The sequence below is a fragment of the Sturnira hondurensis genome, unplaced genomic scaffold, assembly GCF_014824575.4.
Source record: "Sturnira hondurensis isolate 20B ecotype Veracruz unplaced genomic scaffold, ASM1482457v3 Scaffold0012467, whole genome shotgun sequence".
In the NCBI taxonomy this organism is placed as follows: Eukaryota; Metazoa; Chordata; class Mammalia; order Chiroptera; family Phyllostomidae; genus Sturnira; species Sturnira hondurensis.
Window position 1 is genome coordinate 1,047,819 of NW_028085098.1, and position 18,707 is coordinate 1,066,525.

The 18,707-nt window shown below is 38.8% G+C and overlaps 1 protein-coding gene across 2 annotated transcripts in view; it reads left to right on the plus strand.

Moving 5' to 3' along the window:
• The window catches only part of MYOM1 (myomesin 1), a 154,821-nt gene that overhangs the window by 86,423 nt on the left and 49,691 nt on the right, over positions 1-18,707 (plus strand). For both annotated transcript variants that reach the window (XM_037060703.1, XM_037060704.1), the window contains 5 exons: positions 7,352-7,535; positions 7,900-8,074; positions 9,853-9,974; positions 11,716-12,012; positions 13,762-13,958. In XM_037060703.1, the coding sequence (XP_036916598.1) occupies positions 7,352-7,535; positions 7,900-8,074; positions 9,853-9,974; positions 11,716-12,012; positions 13,762-13,958 (975 nt within the window). The remainder of the gene's footprint in view (positions 1-7,351; positions 7,536-7,899; positions 8,075-9,852; positions 9,975-11,715; positions 12,013-13,761; positions 13,959-18,707) is intronic.

An 18,707-nucleotide genomic window follows, 5' to 3' on the forward strand; every position in this document is an offset into this window, starting at 1 on the left:
AGAGGGCAGCATACAATGAAGGCTTAAAGTGAATGGAATCATGAGACTTGTATGCAAACCGATCATATACCAATATTTGAGGGGAGTCCTAATAAATATTTATGCCCGAGAAATAAAGAAGAGCCAGTAACTGTGCAGGACATTACTTGGGGATCTGCCCAAGTAATGGGCAGACATTACTCTCACTGCAAGTGCAGACATAGGAGAACCTGCCCGGCAAGGCACAGAGCCCAGGAGTGGAAGAAGTCCTTGGCTAACAGGGTAACTGCTACTGAGAGTGTTTAAAGAGAAGTTACCTAAAATAAGGTTTAACTCTTATACATTGTTGGTGGGAATGTAAATTGGTCCAGCCACTAGGGAAAACAATATGAAGGCTCCTCAAAAAATTAAAAATGTATCTACCATATATCTAGCAATTCCACTCCTGGGTATATACCCAAAGGAAATTAAAACAGAATTTAAAGAAGGCCCCAGACCAAGGAATCAGATACTGGCTGTTTTTAAACGTAAATCCTAGAGATAAGGGCACTGATGTCACAAAAAAATACTGGAGGTGACTCAATGTTTTCAAAAAATACATGGCATGAGGGTAGGAGAAGGAGGGAGATGAAAAAAACATAAAACAAAACAGGATTTTGATGAGATATATACGCTCCCATGTTTATCACAGCATTATTTATAATAGCCAAGGTATGGACTCAACCCAAATGCCCTTCAGTGGATGGATGGGCACAAAAGAAGTAGCGCATACACACAATGGAATGATATTCAACCATGGGAGTGGAGGATGTTCTCTCACGTGCAACAACATGGATGGCCCTTCAGCACATTATTGTAAGGGGTATGGGTGAGACAGAGAAAGACAAGTTCTGTAGGATATCACTTATATGTGGACTCTAAAAAAGTAAATTGTTAAAAACAGAGAGTAATGTGGGCGTTACCAGGTGAGGGGAAGGGGGCATAAGTGTGATACTGCTTAAAGATATAAACTTGCAGTGAGTAGTAAGTAAGCCATAGAGATCTAATGTACAGTATGATGAATGCATGAAACTGGAAACGTTGGCATCCGTGCTGCGTGTCACTTCCAGAACCAATAAGTAGAGATAAAGATTGGCCCTTTATGGGCACTTCATTCAGATGCCAGCAATCTGAAAAGACAGTGGGAGGGGGCAGGTTTATGTACCCTCAAAAACCATCTTAACTTTTCGTTTCAACCCAACCTTTTTATAAGGAGAAGAAAGGGTAAGTAAAGAGTTTGGAGAAAAGTTAATTGGATAAGAGTTGCAGTCCAGTGGCAATGTTCCTAGTCCTTCTTTTTGTTTTTTAATTTTAATTTTAATTTTTATTTAATTCTTGTTCAAGTACAGTTTTCTGTCTTATATTCCCAGCCCTGCCCCCACAGTGCTCCCCACCTTCCTCCCATTTCCGCCCCCCACCTTAGTTATTGTCCATGTGTCCTTTATACTTGTTCATGTGAGTCCAGCCCCTTTTCCCCTATGATTCTCTCCCCTCTCCCCTCTGGACCCTGTCAGCCTGTTCCGTATTTGAGTGTCATTGGTCATATTTTGCTTGCTTGTTTGTTTTGTTGTTTAGATTCCTGTTAATGGTGATATCATATGGTATTTGTCTTTCACTGCCTGGCTTATTTCACTCAGCATAATGCTTTCCAGTTCCATCTATGATGTTGCAAAGGGTAGGAGTTCCTTCTTCCTTTCTGCAGCATAGAATTCCATTGTGTAAAGGTACCATAGCTTTTTGATCCAGTCATTTATCGATGGGCATCTAGGTTGCTTCCTAACTCTTGGCTATCGTGAATTGTGCTGCTATGAACATCAGGGTGCATAGGTTCTTTTGGATTGGTGTTTCAGGGTTCTTAGGATATGCTCCTAATAGTGGAATTGCTGGGTCAAAAGGCGCGTTCATTTTCAGTTTTCTTAGAAAATTCCATACTGTTTTCCATAGTGGTTGTACCAGTCTGCAATCCCACCAACAGTGAACTAGGGTCCCCCTTTCCCCACAACCTCTCCAGCACTTGTTGTTTGTTTCTTTGTTTATGATAGCCATTCTGACTGATGTAAAGTGGTATCTCATTGTGGTTTTAATTTGCATCTCTCTGAAAGGCATTTTTGTATACCAACAATGAAACAGCAGAAGCAGAAATCAAGAAAAAAATCCCATTCGATATAGCAAAAACAAAAATAAAATATCTGGGAATAAACCTAGTCCTTCTTTATCAGTTGATCCACACTTCTGTATCTGCATCACCTGGGACACAATGGCTCAGATGCTGTCTACTGGGCTTTGTACTCCAACCCCGTGGGGGACCGTGGTTGAATTGCTTATGGACCTACTGGAGTTACTGTGGTCATGCATTCCAGGCCGTGGAATAACAGCTTTCTACATGGGTTAATCGCTTGTCTATCAACTAAGGCTAAAATCTTTAACTCTCGAATTCCCCTATTACATAGACAATAATGTTGTACTATAGTTATGTAATGTGATAAATACTGCTACATTAGCAACTATATTACAATATGCAAGTGTATCAAAGTAGCATGCTGTACACCTTAAATCTACACAATTACAAGTTAAATCCATTCAATAAAAATAAATGAGTAAATAGAATAAATTAATTTTAAAATAAGGTTAAAATCAATTTGTTAGAAGTTTAGATTAGGATATAATTGAAAAAAGAAAAAAGAGTTTATTTTATCTTATATATAAGAATATTTATATTTTTACTGGCAGTTCTGTACCATTTTTTAGAACAATCAATGAAAAAAGTATTCGTGCCTTTTAATATATTTTATTTAGTTTTATGATATGGTGTTATTAACTGTAGTCACCGTGCTGTACATGGTGACTGTATTTTATAACTGAAATGTATATTTTTGACCCCCCCAACCCCCCACCCCCACCTAGCCTCTGGAAACCACAGAATTCTTCCCTGTATCACTAAGTTTAGGTTTTTTTGCAGAGGGGGGGAGCTAGTATTAAGGTGTTTTTGTTTGTTTGTTTGTTTGCTTGCCTATTTTTAGATTCCACATGTAAGTGAGATTATACAGTATTTGTCTTTGAGAGAAAATTTTATAAAGTTGTGCAATAACTTGATAAGGTATATTTACTTTACAATTTACTTTCATAGCAAAATTGTAGAAAATTATCTCTCTTGCAAACATATTATGAAGTTCAATCATAGAAAAGTGGTTTTTTTGGAAAAATATTATGGCATTCAATTAATTTTCCTAAGAGCCTCTGCCTTTTATCTTAATGCTATTCTGATCATTCACCTTTAGAATTCCAATTAGGTCACCTGTCCTGACATATTATTATAAGAGAATAGATATAGATATACAGGTATATGCAAGTTAGGTAAAATATGAAAATAAAAATAATATGCAACTATCTTTACGGTGGTTTAATTATATCGTATCAGTGGTGCTTGCGAAAAGTATACTGGGGCCTAACATGCCACGGTCTGTGGTTTCACACTACTAATTACTTTTCTTTAATAAGAACATTTAGCTCATGTCCTTCAGGAGGACGCCTCACTTCCTTCTTATCCCTAGCAAGTTGGAAATGATAAATGGATCATCTCTTCAGCCTGCAATATGTGTATCTTCCAAGGCAGTCTGATTTTATCCAATTAATATTAACATTTTATATGTTATTAATTTTTATATTTTATAGATATGAACTTCAAATAAAATACAACTTGAGTATTAGTCTCAATTAAAATTTTTAAAGGCAAGAGTAGAACAGTCAATGTTCGCTTCTGGTTGTGTTTAATAATGCACACCCTGACTGGATCTTTTTGAAGCACTCCTCAGGAAGGGGTTGTGAATGAGAACTGTGACGGCAATCACCACCTTTCCTGTAATAAGGACCCAGCACCAGCCTAGGAGCGAGACGTTTTCTTCAGATGAGTCAGCTTGGGCTTCTGTTGAACATTTCCTCTGGTCATGTCAACTCTTAATTTCTCCACAATAGTCTGTAACTTCCCTAGACCTAAACACATACGAGTCTGTGGTTAAAAATATAAGTATTCTTCTCTAAGCATACCTATTAGTATGGAGCAGAAAGGGACATTTCTGAGAACAGCAGGTCCTCAAATAAGTTTCTCTCAACATCATTTCATTATTATAACCTTAATCGGGGGAAAAGTTGGTTCCTGGCCTGGGACACTGTCTCTGTGGAGACTGCACACTCTCCACATTTCTAAGTAGGTTTTCCCCAAGTGCTCCAGTCCCCCCTGCATCTCAGAGATTCATGGAGATGAACTGGGGTGTCTGAAGTGTCCCAGTCTGAGTGAGTGTGGGTGTGTGTGAGTGGTCCTCTGATAGGAGGGCATCCTGCCAGGGTGGGCTCCTGCCTTGTGTCTTAAGCTGCCAGGACAAGGTTGGGTCACCCACAAGCCTGAACTGAAATAAGCAGGTTGGAAAATAATTCTTACTGGTTTTAATGAATCATTCTTATATGTACATTTATTTCAGTGATTAATATTAGATATGTTTTGGGTCTTTATTTAGATATTTGGTGGGTTTTATGACCAGAAATATGCTGTAGAAACATAACTCTTGTTTATATCAATTAGCTTATGATAAAATTGGTTTTATTATACATCCTTTTACTCAAAGTGAGTTTCCAAGAACATATCGCCAATAAGTGAACTGAGTAGCCTGAGGCTTGTACAGGCACAAGCAGCATATTCAAAACATCCAGGATGTTAAAGTGCTGGGGAAGCAGAACACGTCCAGAGACCTGGGCCATGTCCACAGAACGATCCGAACCATTCTGAGTCTCAAATTATTTCTGATGAAGCGCTTCTAGTACATTGACCTTTCAAAGGGAAATATTCGTGTACTCTTGTCCTGTGGCAAGTTTCCATCTCCAGAATGTTCACGCCCACAGCAGTGCTGCCCCTTGGGCTATCACCATGCTCGCACTTCTTCAGGGAACTTTCCACCTGGGAGTTGCATGCACATAAAGCACTTGCCTGCCGTGCTTGCCACAGGGTTACAATCTCTAACACTATGTCAATATGCCCTGATGTGGTTGAAACTGAGGGGTTTATTAGCAAGGGAATCGGATGAGTCGGTCTGCAGTGCTCCCAGCCTCCCTGCCCTCTGGTGGTCTTTTCCTCAGGTGTTTTGTGTCTCAAGCTCTTCCCCCCATTCCCCTATCTAGCTCTGGTCATGCCAGAGGCAAGCACAGCACCACTCGATAGCTCTGTCCGCACCAGTGGGAATGTTACCCAGGACCAGGCATTGTTCTCAGCACTGTACACGTGTCAACCCACTTAATTTTTACAGTAACCCTAAGAGGGAAATACTTTTATTTTCAACATGCCTACTTTCTAGATGAGGAAATTGAGGCATTTGTGGGGTAAATAATTTGCCCAACATCACACAGCAAGAAGCAAAGCTAAGATTTGAACCCAGCAGTCTGGCTTCGCTTGCTGTAGATCCAACTATTACACATTGCTGCTTTTAAACCTCCCGAAAGCCTAAGTCTTCTCTGGAAAACTCTGAACAATCCCACAATACTGCCTCTGTAACACCTATTTCAGAGCACAGTTTAGAACAGGGGTGTCAAACTCATTTTCACCGGGGGCCCCATCAGCCTCACAGTCACCTTCGAAGGGCTGGATATAATTTTAATTCCTTAGCAGTTAAGGAGTAGTTACATTTATACAGTCCTAAAATTACTTTGGCCCTTTGGAGGCAACCATGAAGGTAATGTGGCCCCTGGTGAAAACGAGTTTGATACCCCTGGTTTAGAGAATTGAAGAATTACAATGGTGAATAAAGTCCTCAGCACGGTGAAAGGCTGCTACCATTTTTGCTTTGAAAGTGTAAGTGATTGATAATTGCTTATGTGTTCCCCAGGGGAGAATATGTCAAAATGAATTAAAGCCATAAACTAAAGGATTAAAAGTCCAGGAGAATTGTATTCCTCTGGATAAATGGTCAGCATATCAACTGTTTAGGGAGGATTTATCCTCTGTACCATCCCCCACACAAAGACATTACCATGAAAGGCACTGCAAGGGTCTTAGAGGTTACCTTGTCAAATTTGCTCATTTTACAGATGATAAAACTGAGGTCAAGAACCCTTGTTTGACTTTCTCAAGATCACATAGCTTGTTATTAAAGCTTGGACCAGAATCAATACCTCTGGCTTCTTTTTACCATGTCATATTGCCTCCCATTTCAAGTCAGTGAAGATTATGCTGAGTGATGTGCCAGTAAATTTATAAGCCCCAAAATGTATCATCTTTGATGGCTGATCAGTGTCTTATGGATTTGGATTTCTGGAAAAGTCTGTTAAAACTGCTAAGAAGTTCTGTAGCAATATTGCTTCTACCGATCCTGGGCAGAATGGAAAGTTAGAAGAAGAAGGGAAAAGGATTACTGAGGGCTATTGATAGTTTTCTCACCCATTCTCTGCCAAAGCTAAAATACACACCATACTCTTCATTCAAGGGCTGCAAAGTCACTCTAGATCATTTTAACTCCAAAAATAGAATCTCTTTAAATTATTTTTCCTGTTACTTATACCAAAACATGGGCAAGGAAAAAAAGAATATCTTTATCTTTCATGAACTTTACTCATTCATTTAGAATTCAGAAAAATGCATTCATTTCAGGGGGGAAAAACCCTACAGATTATCTACTATGTGCCAAATACAATTCTGGACTCTGGGGTATAGCAGTGAGCAAGACAGCCTCCTGAATTTATTTCATTGGAATTCACTTCCCAATGCAGGAGATGACAAATAAATAATTTAACTTCAAATATGATAAGTGTTCTGAAGAAAAAGTAAGCCAGGGTAAGGTATAGAGATTGATGAGAAAGAAGCAAAGAAATATTTGATTGCTGATAGGGAGTCAGCAATCAAGAAGGCCTTTCTGAGGACGTGATATTTGAGCACAGGCCTGAATAATGTTATGAGTCATTAAATAAGTAATACAGTTTATAACAGTATAATGAAAATTAGGTGTCTAATATAACATATTAAATTTAATTACCTACTCTAAGAATTAGGAAACTATGTGATCCCAAACTGTTTTCTAAATAAAGAAACTTTGTAAGTAGGTCAGTAATATTACTGTTAATAGTGGAGATGAAGGAAGTATTAAAGTAGCATATTTGTCAAAAAACACGAAGCTGTATTTGATTTACCCAGGTTGTGGACTTCAAATCCCCCAAATCCCTCACAGCCCCTGTCTAAGGCAAGTAACAGGATATATATAGTTTGTTGACAGATAAATAACACTAGGAGGTGGCCTGCCTAAAGTTCCCATTTATTCCTGCCGTGTTTTCAGTGGATTTCACTGTCTGCCTGCAGTGTGACACAGAAACAGAAAACTGGCAGCGGGTGAACACAGAACTTCCCGTGAAGTCTCCCCGTTTTGCGCTGTTCGACTTGGCTGAGGGGAAATCCTACCGTTTCCGCGTCCGCTGTTCTAATTCAGCAGGAGTTGGGGAGCCATCAGAGGCAACGGAAGTGACTGTGGTCGGGGACAAACTTGGTATGTGTAGAGTTTGGTTGAACAACTGTAAACTTATTTTATTTCAATTCAAGAGAAAATTCCTAAGCAAGAATAAATTTAAAAACTTATTATTAAGAATTATTAAGTTATGAAAGTAAACCAGGAGTTTTAACAGTATTGCTAATGTATTTTTTTCTGGAGTGGGTTGGTGTGTACCTGAGTATTTTAATTTATCACTAATCTCTCAATCTAATATATTTATTATTCTTAACAAATATATTATAAAATAAAGCAACTATGTTTGATATGATTACTTGAATAAAATTTATGTGTGTGCAATATGTGTTAAGAATGAGTTTTCTGAAATCACCCTGAGTTGAACATCATTTTCCTCTTTCCTCAGATATCCCCAAGGCCCCAGGCAACATCATTCCAAGCAGAAATACAGACACATCGGTGGTAGTTACATGGGAGGAGTCCAAAGATGCTAAAGAGCTGGTTGGTTACTACATAGAGTCTAGCGTTGTTGGCTCTGGCAAATGGGAGCCCTGCAACAACAACCCGGTGAAGGGCCCACGGTAACTGTGCTGTGTGTGTGGCGGCTGCAGGCGGGGCAGGGGGAATGTCTGACCCTAGAGCCACAGAGGCTGCAAAGAGGGAACACAGCCATGGACCCATAGAGCAGCACAAACATCCAATGGAGGGAGATTTTTTAAAAAAACACTGAACGTTAAATATCCAAATCAATTTAAAATTGAACATGCAATGCATTTCGAGAAAAGGCTTACTTGTTATATTAAACACTTTGAAATACTTAATGCCAACTATGACAAGAGTTCATTTTATAGCTCTCTTCTGGTTCTTTTCCCTCTATTCTGACATTTCATACTAAATTCCAAGGGTTTGATAGGCTCGAGCTAGCATAAATGATTCAGGCATTTTAAATGAACAGAGAAAAGGCATCAACATTTTACCAACTCTGAACATCGGCGTGCTTACACTAAGGAGACATAAATAACACCAAATCAAGGACACTCAGAATACTTTGCCGCTTCTTTGTTTCTAATATGAGGATGGTTGTTTTTCTTGCTTTCAAATATTTTATCATCCAGCTTTGCAAGCTGATGAAGAATTCTTGCCTGCACCCAGAATCTGGACCTCCTTTGACGTAGGCCCAACCTGAGAGGAGAATTCCACCCTCAAAACCGTCAAGCAGGCATGTTAGGCAGCACCTTCTTTGACCACTTCTAAGTCCAAGGACACCTCTCCTAGAGCATTCGAGAGTAGAGACAAACCAATTAATGAGAGAAGGCACTCTGTTTTACAAAAGATTCATGTAGCTGGTTTGCTCGTTTCACTTTCACTCTGAGTTTCCAGCATTTTCCTGGAACTGTTTAGAAACATTCAGGGAGGGTAAGCAAAGTCCACCGTTCCACAAATGGATGGGAGCTTCTTGAGGATGGGCGCCATATTTCCCTCATCATTGTGTCCACGATGCCTGGCTTAGTGTCTGCAACTCTGAAGTGCTCAATAGATATTCGCTGAACTGAGCTGACGTGAGGGTTGGCCTAAATTTAGGATGAATCTAGATTGTGGTTGTCTTTATTAAATATGTTCACATCTAATAGCAATAGAGTCATTAGCAGATCTGTTATTTCCTCTGGTTACAGTCCTTAGAATGGATTAAAATGTTACAGTGATTCATTAAACAGCTTTTTGTAACCATAATGGCTGTTAAAGAGCGAAGTTGTTTTGTGTAAAACTGCCTGTGAATTCACACCTTGTTATTGGATCTTTTTATTTAAATGGTAATTGGGGAGTCGATTTTCACCTTATTTTCAAATTCTAGTGTAATTTCTCAAGTAATGGTGCCTCCCCAGCATTCAGGAAGGCAGTGACTAGGCCTCTGTGACAAGGAGCAGCTTATGCCTATGCCTATGAGTACATACCTGAAATAGCCATTAATAGTATTATTAGTACCTTCTATTATTTATTTAGTGCCTCCTATATGCGAGTCTTCTAATAGGTACTTTAAATATCTTATGGACCATTTTTACATTAAAGTTATTATGTAGGCATAATTATCCCCATCTTATTGATGAGCACTAAGAGGCTCAGAAGGGTTAAGCTACTTAAGAGAAAGCAGGACTCCTTGCTGTTTGACAGAGTGAGTTTAAAAAATTGCTTGAGCTGCCTGCTTGTCTAAAACACTAATGTTGTCTGCATCTTTCTGCATCTTTTTCTTCCTTTTAAAAAATGATTCGTTTTCGTAAAGCCTGATCATTTAGTTAAACTAACAATCATCTTCTCTAATTTTCCTCCTAAGGAAGTTTTTAAAAATTTTTTTTCCTTTTAGATTTACGTGCCATGGATTGGCCACTGGTCAAAGTTATATCTTCCGGGTCAGAGCAGTTAATGCAGCTGGACTTAGTGAATATTCACAGGATTCAGAAGCAATTGAAGTAAAAGCTGCAATTGGTAAGTTCCTATACATAACTTTGTAAGGAAAAAACGAATTTTTCTAAGTTATAAAGGAGATACCATTCTCTCCAGAAACTGTTTAAAGCTGCTAATGTCACTCATTGATTCCATCCTCAAGTGACCATTTTTTCTGGCTCCACGTGACACCTAACCTTCCCTAGCTGTCATTTTACAGATCTTCATCACTTACCCAGTTCATGTGCATCTGTAGCCTTTCATCTTCACAAGTCCAAGTTTCCTCAGATATTTCCCATTGTGTGAAACTCCATTCTAACTTCATGCTCATCACAGGAACGTAAAGAGCCATCCAATTCCATGAAGTGGTATAGCACCCGTAACACAGGTCATCTTGTACCTAACAGCCATTCCATCTGCAACAGAGCCTCACTTGTTTTCACTAACAGCACATTAACTTGCTTAATATAAACTCTTCTAAAATTTCTGCAAAGACACATGTGCTTGCTTAATCATGTTTCATCTCTGTGTGCGAATAACCAGTAGAATAAAACCAGTAATAAAGTAATTGTATGTATGTATATGATGTACCTCCCAATCTTAGATGACATGACGAAGGGACCCAGGAAGTTCAGAACCATCAAAATGAAATGTCATATTGTAACACATTTAAAGAGAAAGATTATTCAATATTTATTGTCTTCAGTTAGCATCCTATATTACTTTCTGGGTTTTTTTATCCTCACCCAAGGGTATACGTATCGATTTTAGAGAGCAGGGAAGGGAGGGCTAGAGAGATGGAGACAAACACTGAAGCAAGAAACATTGATTGGCTGCCTCCCATACGCACCCCACCTGGGGGCTGAGCCCACAACCAGGTGTGTGCTCTGACTAGTAATTGAACCTGTGGCCTTGCAGTTTACAGGTGATGCTCCCACCAACTGAGCCACACTGGCCAGGGCCCATATTACTTTTTAACATTTGTTTTTCTGGTGGGGCACTAACAAACATGGAGAGGCCTATAAAGTATTTTTTGCTACTTGAATAATATTCCCACATCAGGTTAAAGATAATGAGACAAAAAGTGCTATACACTAAGAACCTGTATAGTTATAAGGTCTCTCCAGGGTACCTGTATCTGAAAAGGTTAAATGCTAACTCTTTGGAAATACATGGAAATTCTCAATAAGTAAATTGAGGCAGAAATTGATTTATGCATTTTATTTTCCTCAAGGATCAAATAAAAACAAAATGATATAAAGAAACAAAAATGTATACCCTAGGGAAAATATTTCTTATGGTATAGATGATAGTGAACATGCTACTTTGAGATTGGGAAGTATACACCACTGATATTTCAATAATGTTGCACAATTGTTTACGAAATCTGGATCCTTACTGTTATATGTCTTGTGTATTTTATGGTCCTTTCCCACCGCCCCCATTCTGCAGAATAATAGGGCCATTATCTTTCGAGAAATGTCTGAGATTTGCTTTCACTTGTGTATACTTGAGTTCTGCGAATCAAAATAGTTCCTGTTCTGTGTGTAGTTTTATGTTCTCAATTCTTTTTTCCAGAATATGGAGAGGTTGAAATATTTCCTTGGTGCAAATTATGTGAAACATATGCTCTCTGTATTTCTTGCAAATCCAAGTGACTTCCATTAAACCAAGATTGTTTTTGTTCTGTCTGTGGTCCTATGTTTTTTCCTTTGTTCTGTTATATAAGAGCATATACAGTATGTCTGGGCTTAAAGTTTCTGTTGTTATCTGGCGATTGTAGGGGGAGGAGTGTCTCCAGATGTGTGGCCTGAACTGAGTGATGCACCTGCTGGACTAACAGACTCCAGGGGAGGCATGCATGAAACCTCCCAGCCAGCCTTTAAGAAAGATGCTTTACTTGGTAGCAAACTTAGCAAACCTTCACTACCCAGTAGCTCCCACAACCTGGGCCAAACAGAAGTGAGTAACGTAAGTGAAACAGTTCAGGAAGAGCTTGCCCCATCACCACAGAAAGCAGCTCTCCACAATAAAAAGGGGGAAAGTAAGTCTGATGCCCCGAAAAAGGAGAAGGACAGAGGTGAGAGTTCAAAGAATAAAACTGTTCCATCTGTCTCCATCAGCGTCCTCACCTCTCATTGTCCAGATCACACTCTTCCATCCGTGTCCACTTTCATCAATGTTTATTCTTCATTTTGCGTTTTCAACTATTTATTTGCAATAGTTTTATAAACTTATGTGGGTTTGGCTTTTATACATAATTCATTGTGATTGGTGATAATAGCATATTTAAAGGAATTTGGTCATAGAGTCCTTATTGATTTCTGAGGCAGATACACCTCTGGCCTCATTTTGTGAAGAGAGAGCCAGAAGGATTTGATCCTCATAGCTCATGTTAGGATCTTGGCAATATTCATATTTGGTACATGTACAGGAAAAATATTTCACAAAGAAACGACATTTGATCAGGAACAACTTCTGTTGTTCATTCTCACGTTTTCAAACTACCCTTCACGTTTAACTCAAATAATTAAAAGTAACAGTACCCCCTGAGTTTCCCTGAAAAGTTTAACATGGTATTGTAGACACATATGGCTACATCCTGTGACATATTATCCACATTCCCAGTGCTGATTTAAGACTATTTATGAGAAGTTAAGAACTTTCTGAATCAGATATTTGGTATGTGTGACATATATTTTAGGAGACAATGTATTTTATCAAAGAAAAATGAAATAATAAGCATATTATGATACATTGAAACTTGTCTCTCATCTACCTCCTATTTCTACCCACCTCCAACTGCAGCCACAGTCTCTATTTTTTTTGACACTTTTATTTGTCTCTTCAATTCAGTATAAGATAGGATATTCTCATTCGAAGTTGCTCTGAAATAGGGAAAAAGAGAAAGAGAGAGCACTTTTTTAAAATGTAAGGAAAGAAGGAGGTTGGGAATAGGGAGAGAGAAAAATATATATTTTACTTCTAAAGTAGTTACTATTCTGAGAATCTTTTTGAATAGTAATGAGATAGTATCTTTATCTTCAATAATCCAAATAAATATTTAATTTTTTCTAATGTTATTGCATATCTAGCTAGTTTTTTTCAGCACTCCACCCTCTCTTTATCAAAAGCTAATAATTTCAGTAGTTCAGTGAAAAGTTGATCAGCAAAGCCACATAAATGAAGAAGATTTTTAAAACATCCTCTAAATATTTTCCTGGCGGGGCACTAACAATCACAGAGATGGCGACATGGTGTTTTGTGCTGTATGAATAATATTCCCACATCAAGTTGAAGGTGATGAGACAAAAAGTGCTGTGCACAAAGAACCTGCAGAGTTTAAGGCCTCCCCAGGATACCCATGCCTGAAAGGTTAAATGCTAACTCTTTGGAAATTCTCAATAAGTGAATTGAGGCAGAAATTGATGTACATATTCCATTTTCCTCAAGGATCAAATAAAAACAAAATGACATAACAAAACAAAATTATATATCTTGGGGAAAATATTCCTTTTTAAGGGGAACAGAATCATTTCACAGGATATTGGACCATTTTGCTTTCAGTATTTTAAAACTTATTTCTCTCTTGGGTTGGGGGCAGGTTCTTTTTATCTTTAAAATAATAATTGCAGTGTACTTTTTGCCACATGTCAATTTTTTCCCCAAATGCCAAGTCAGATGCCAAGTTACCGATCAGTGTCACGTTTTAGTTTTATACCACAAGTGCCCTCCAGTGCCCTCGTGCATGGCACCGGTGAAACAAGTGTGATGTACAGAGAACCACAGATGCATTTCTGTCTACTCACCACTGTTCATGTTGCAACAGCGGCACCATCTCCACCCTACGATATCACTTGTCTTGAAAGTTTTCGTGACTCCATGGTTCTTGGATGGAAGCAACCAGATAAGAGTGGTGGGGCTGAAATTACTGGCTATTATGTGAACTATCGTGAGGTAATTGATGGGGTACCAGGAAAATGGAGAGAAGCCAACATCAAAGCTGTCAGTGAGGAGGCATATAAGGTAAGCATGTGACTTCTGTAGTGTGGAATGTCACACGTATGATGACACACGTGCACACACACATGCACGTGCCAAGAGCCTTGTAATGATTCGTGTCATTTTTCCAGTGTCCACTGTCTGCAATCACATGACTTTTGTAACAAATGTATGAAGATATGTAGAAGTCAAAGTCAAAGTCAAAGCATGACTTTGCTGACCAGGGAGCATGTATATTTTCTGATTCATACACATAAATATAATTTCTTAGAATGTTTACTATGAAGTGTATACTTTCTCTGTAAAGTAGTATTTCTTACAAAAATTAACTTACAAAATTTCTATAACAAATAAGCCACTAGCTTCAAGAGTCTCAAAATCCAAATGACCCTGGGTTTTTTAATTTTCAATGTCCAAATCACAAAGAGCAAAGGGAAATGGGCTTCCTGGCCAGACTCAGCTTACCACCTGTGAAGTGGCTCTGGGGGCCACAAAGTGGGCTTCCCTGCTCAGCCCACCTCAGAGCACAGCCCCTGCAGGGTCCCACAGTTGCCGCCATTTCGTGCCACTCACAGAACCCTATGCCTCAAGGGCGAGAGCAGGGCCAGGCTTTGGGAACTATGCTTTCCACAACTCAGAGATACACTCCTTTAACTTAACATTTAAAATTTATGATCATACGCGTACTGAGAACATAAAACAAAATCGTATTTTGAAGATTCTTCCACGTTGGTGTGCATACCTATGACTTCATTACTGCATGGTACTAGTTATATGACCATCTCACGGTATACTTTTCCATTCAATTATTACCTGGCATTTGGGCATTTTTGCATTTTTTGGTTATATTAAATATTGTAGCTATGAAATTTTTTTTGTACAGGCATACTTGTTTGTTGTGCCACTTTATTGCACTTCACAGATATTGTGGTTTTTTACATATTAAAGGATAAAATGATTTACCCTCCACCAGCAAAATGATTATGACTTGCTTTATGGAGATACTCGCTCTGTGGTGGTGGTCTCGAACCCAGCCCCCAGTGTCTCTGAGGTGTGCCTCCTGGTGCACTGTACACTAGTGTCTTAGGTGACTACCTAGAAGTAGAATTGCTGGGGCAGAGAGTCCTCTTTATCTTCAACTTTACTAGATCATTCTCTGCTGTTCTTCTAGAATACAAGAATTGTCATTGTTTTACATCCTCCCAGCGCTTGGTGTATTTACACATTTTCAACACCGTTTGGATAACCTGGATGGCAAATGGGTGTGAATGTCTTTTCCTCTGTATTTAGTGCATTTTGAAATCTTCTTTTCTAACACAGCTGTTCAAGGCTTTTGCCCATTTTCCTAATGAGCTTTGTGGTAGACTTGTGAAGTTCTTTTTATATTTTGAGTATAAATTCTTGTTAGTTAGGTAAGTATGTATAATCTCCTTTCACTCAGTGGCTAGCCTTTTCCTTTCTTTATGGTAAACTACACTAATTTTAATGTTGAATTTATTGTAGTCAGCCCTGGCTTAGTGGCTCCACTGGCTGAGCATTGTCTCATACGCCAAAAGGCTGTAGGCTTGATTTCTCTGCAGTGCACGTATCTAGGTTGTGGCTTTGACACCTAGCCAGGGACATGTACAGAGGGCAACCGATGGGTATTTCTCTTTCTCTCTCTGTCTCCCTTCCTCTCCCTTTAAGGTCAAAGAAAACATATCCTCAGTTATGGACTAAAAAAATTATTATAGTCAGGTTAACCAACATTTGCTTTGTCATTAATGATTTCTGTGCCTCTTCATTTCTTTTCTTTTTTTAAAGAAATACCTTCTAGTTCAGGGACCCTGAAAATCCTGGTCCTAGTTTTGTGACTGGGGCCAATTACTTAAACTCAAGATGTCATCTTCCTCCTCCGTGAGATGATCTCATATGTCCTTACACTGGACAATAATATCATTATTTAAAAGAAATACAGAAAGAAGGATAGGAGGAAGGAAGGAAGAGGAAGGGGAAAGGCCTTCTCTTTTCCAGGGTCATAGAGATGTTGTACTAAATTATATTCTAAAAGCTTTACAGCTTGCCATTTACATCAGTAATTCACCTATATATGTTGTGTATGATGTGAATTAAGTGTCAAAATTTATTTTCCCGCCTGTGTGGATATTCAGTTGTCCCAGCATCGTATATTGAAAAGTTTGTTCTTTCTCACAATTCTGCTGGGCTATCTGCATCATATATCAAGTTTCCTTATATGCATGTGTCTGTTTCTCTATTTTGTCCGTTATTCCACTGTCTATTCTGTTCCATTGGTCTATTTTTTTTTACCACTAGCCCAGTATTCACTTAATTATCATAGCTTTACTATATGTTTGATAACTGGCAGATCAAGTCCTACCTGCTTATTTTCCCTCAACCAGGGTTAGCCTTAGCCCTTTGCACTTTGATATAAAACGTAGAATTAGGTTATGAAATTTTACCAAAAAGAAAAAGAAACAAGCAAAAGAAAATACAACAATAAACAAAATTAGAAATGAAAACATATTAGAATTCTGATTGGAAATACACTGAACCTATAAATAAATTGAGGAATAACTGACATCTTTAAAATAGTGAGTCTTCTAACTCATGAACACATTTCCCTCCATTCACTTTGGTCTTCCTTAAAGTCCCAGTAAAGCTTTATAATTCTCTACAGAAGCCTTGCTCATTATTTTTTATTTATCTATAGATATCTGATATCTATAGATACCATATATTTTCAGTGGTATCTTAAATGGTATATCATTTTGTTGTCACTGGAATAAAAAAGTATACCTAATTTTTATAAATTGATTTTGTCTATCACTGTACCAACTTTTCAGTTTGGGACTCTCCCAGTTTTGACACAAAATGTCCTATGTCCTTGGGACCCTGTACTCCCAGGAACATTGGAATGGTTGGTCACAGTAATTGGGCCCCAAAGTAACCCTCAAACCTCTAAATAAAGTACTTCGAGTTTTCTACATCATGGTTATCCCATAATTCAAAATAATTTTTCTTCTTAAAGGGAGTGTGTGTGTGTTTGTATTTAACCAAAAAGAGTGTTTGTGTCATTCTGTTACTATAACACATAGCCATTATATTCTACTTATACCCTAACTACCTGATAAGACAAGCCCTCTTGTGGGTAACCTTATGACTTCATGAGCAAATGGGATGTAGACTGGCTCATGGACATATATTTGTCTTGGCTTAAATAATGCAGTAGGTGAGCTTTGTTAACTCAGCTGTTTCCATCAGTATCTCCATTTATTAAGCCATTTTTAATGTTTAAAGGACTGTTTATAGTCCATGGGTTTTTTCACACTAATATATTTCATCATTTCTATTTTGCAGGTATGTTCACATTTCTTGTTTTATTACCTACCTTTATCCTCATTAACAATCCAATTCCTACTGAGAAATATAGAAAACATGAGGTCATTCATTGAAGAGCAGAAACATTACAAGAATTTGAATTTTTTTATTTCTAGCCTAGCATTCATTTCATTTTTATCTCTACATGCATTAGTTTTCTACTGCTGCATAACAAATTACCATCAACCTTGTGGCTTCAAACGACCCTTGTTTGTTATATCACGATTTCCACAAGTCAGGGGTTTAGGCATAGCTTAGCTGGGTCTTCTGCTCAGGTCTCACAAGGCTGCAATCTGGGAGTGAGCTGGGCTGCATTCTCCTTCTGAGTTACAACCCCAGGCTCATTCAGGTTGTTGGCAGGACTGAGTTCCTTGCTGCTGTGGATCTGAAGCTGCCCTTCTCCCAATGCAAAGGGCTAAACAGTTCTCAGAACAGTTTGCTTCTTCAAGGCCATTGAGATAGTTTTTCTTCAGAAAGTTTCCATACCCTATTTTAGGAGTTTCTATCTGATGAAGTCAGTCCTTTTGAAAAATTCATTATTTTTCCTGTGTGTTTCTCCCGTATTCTTACCCTGCTATCACACACAACACTTCGCTCCCAGCAGTTGGGAGTCTTATGATTTAACTCTCTTCTGACACTATCTACCTGGAGGTCGAATCAGATCCCACAGGTTAGGGGTTTGACCCCACAGGAGTGCCTCTTTCCCCATTCGAGATGCCAGGGCTAAATCCAGGTTGTTACTTCCTAGACTACCAGGTTTTGTTTGTTTGTTTGTTTTACAAAAGGTTATAGCTCAGAAACAGCCAGATGAAAAAGACCCATAGGGCAAGGTATGTGGTACAGGGCAACGGGCTTTCGTGCCTTCTCTCCAGAGTGCCAGTCTCCCAGCACCAACCTGGAAGCTCTCTGAACCCTTTTTGTTTTGTTTCTTTAAAAGATTTTATTTATTTATTTATTTTGAGAGAAAAGGGAAGGGAAGAAGGAAGAGAGGGAGAGAAACATCAATGTGTGGTTGCTTCCCATATTCCCCACACCAGAGAACCTGGCCTGCAACCCAGGCGTGTCCACTGACTGAGAATCAAACTTGTGACCCTTTGCTTTGCAGTCCGGTGCTCAGTCCACTGAGCTACACCAGCCAGGGCCCTTACTGGGGTTTTTGTGGAGACTTCATTACCTAGGCAGGGGTGAAGAAATCCTTGGCTAAACTTACTCTGGCCCCTCCCCTTCCTTCACTCTCCCCAGGCCACCACTGGGAGATCCCAGCGGTGCTGCTGAAAATTCCAACCCTCTAATTACATGCTTGGTTTCCCTAGCAGCCAGCCCAGATACTTAGACTACCTAGGGCCTTCCCCAAAGTCACTTTATTAATATAACGAAAGAACTTTTATGCTTGTA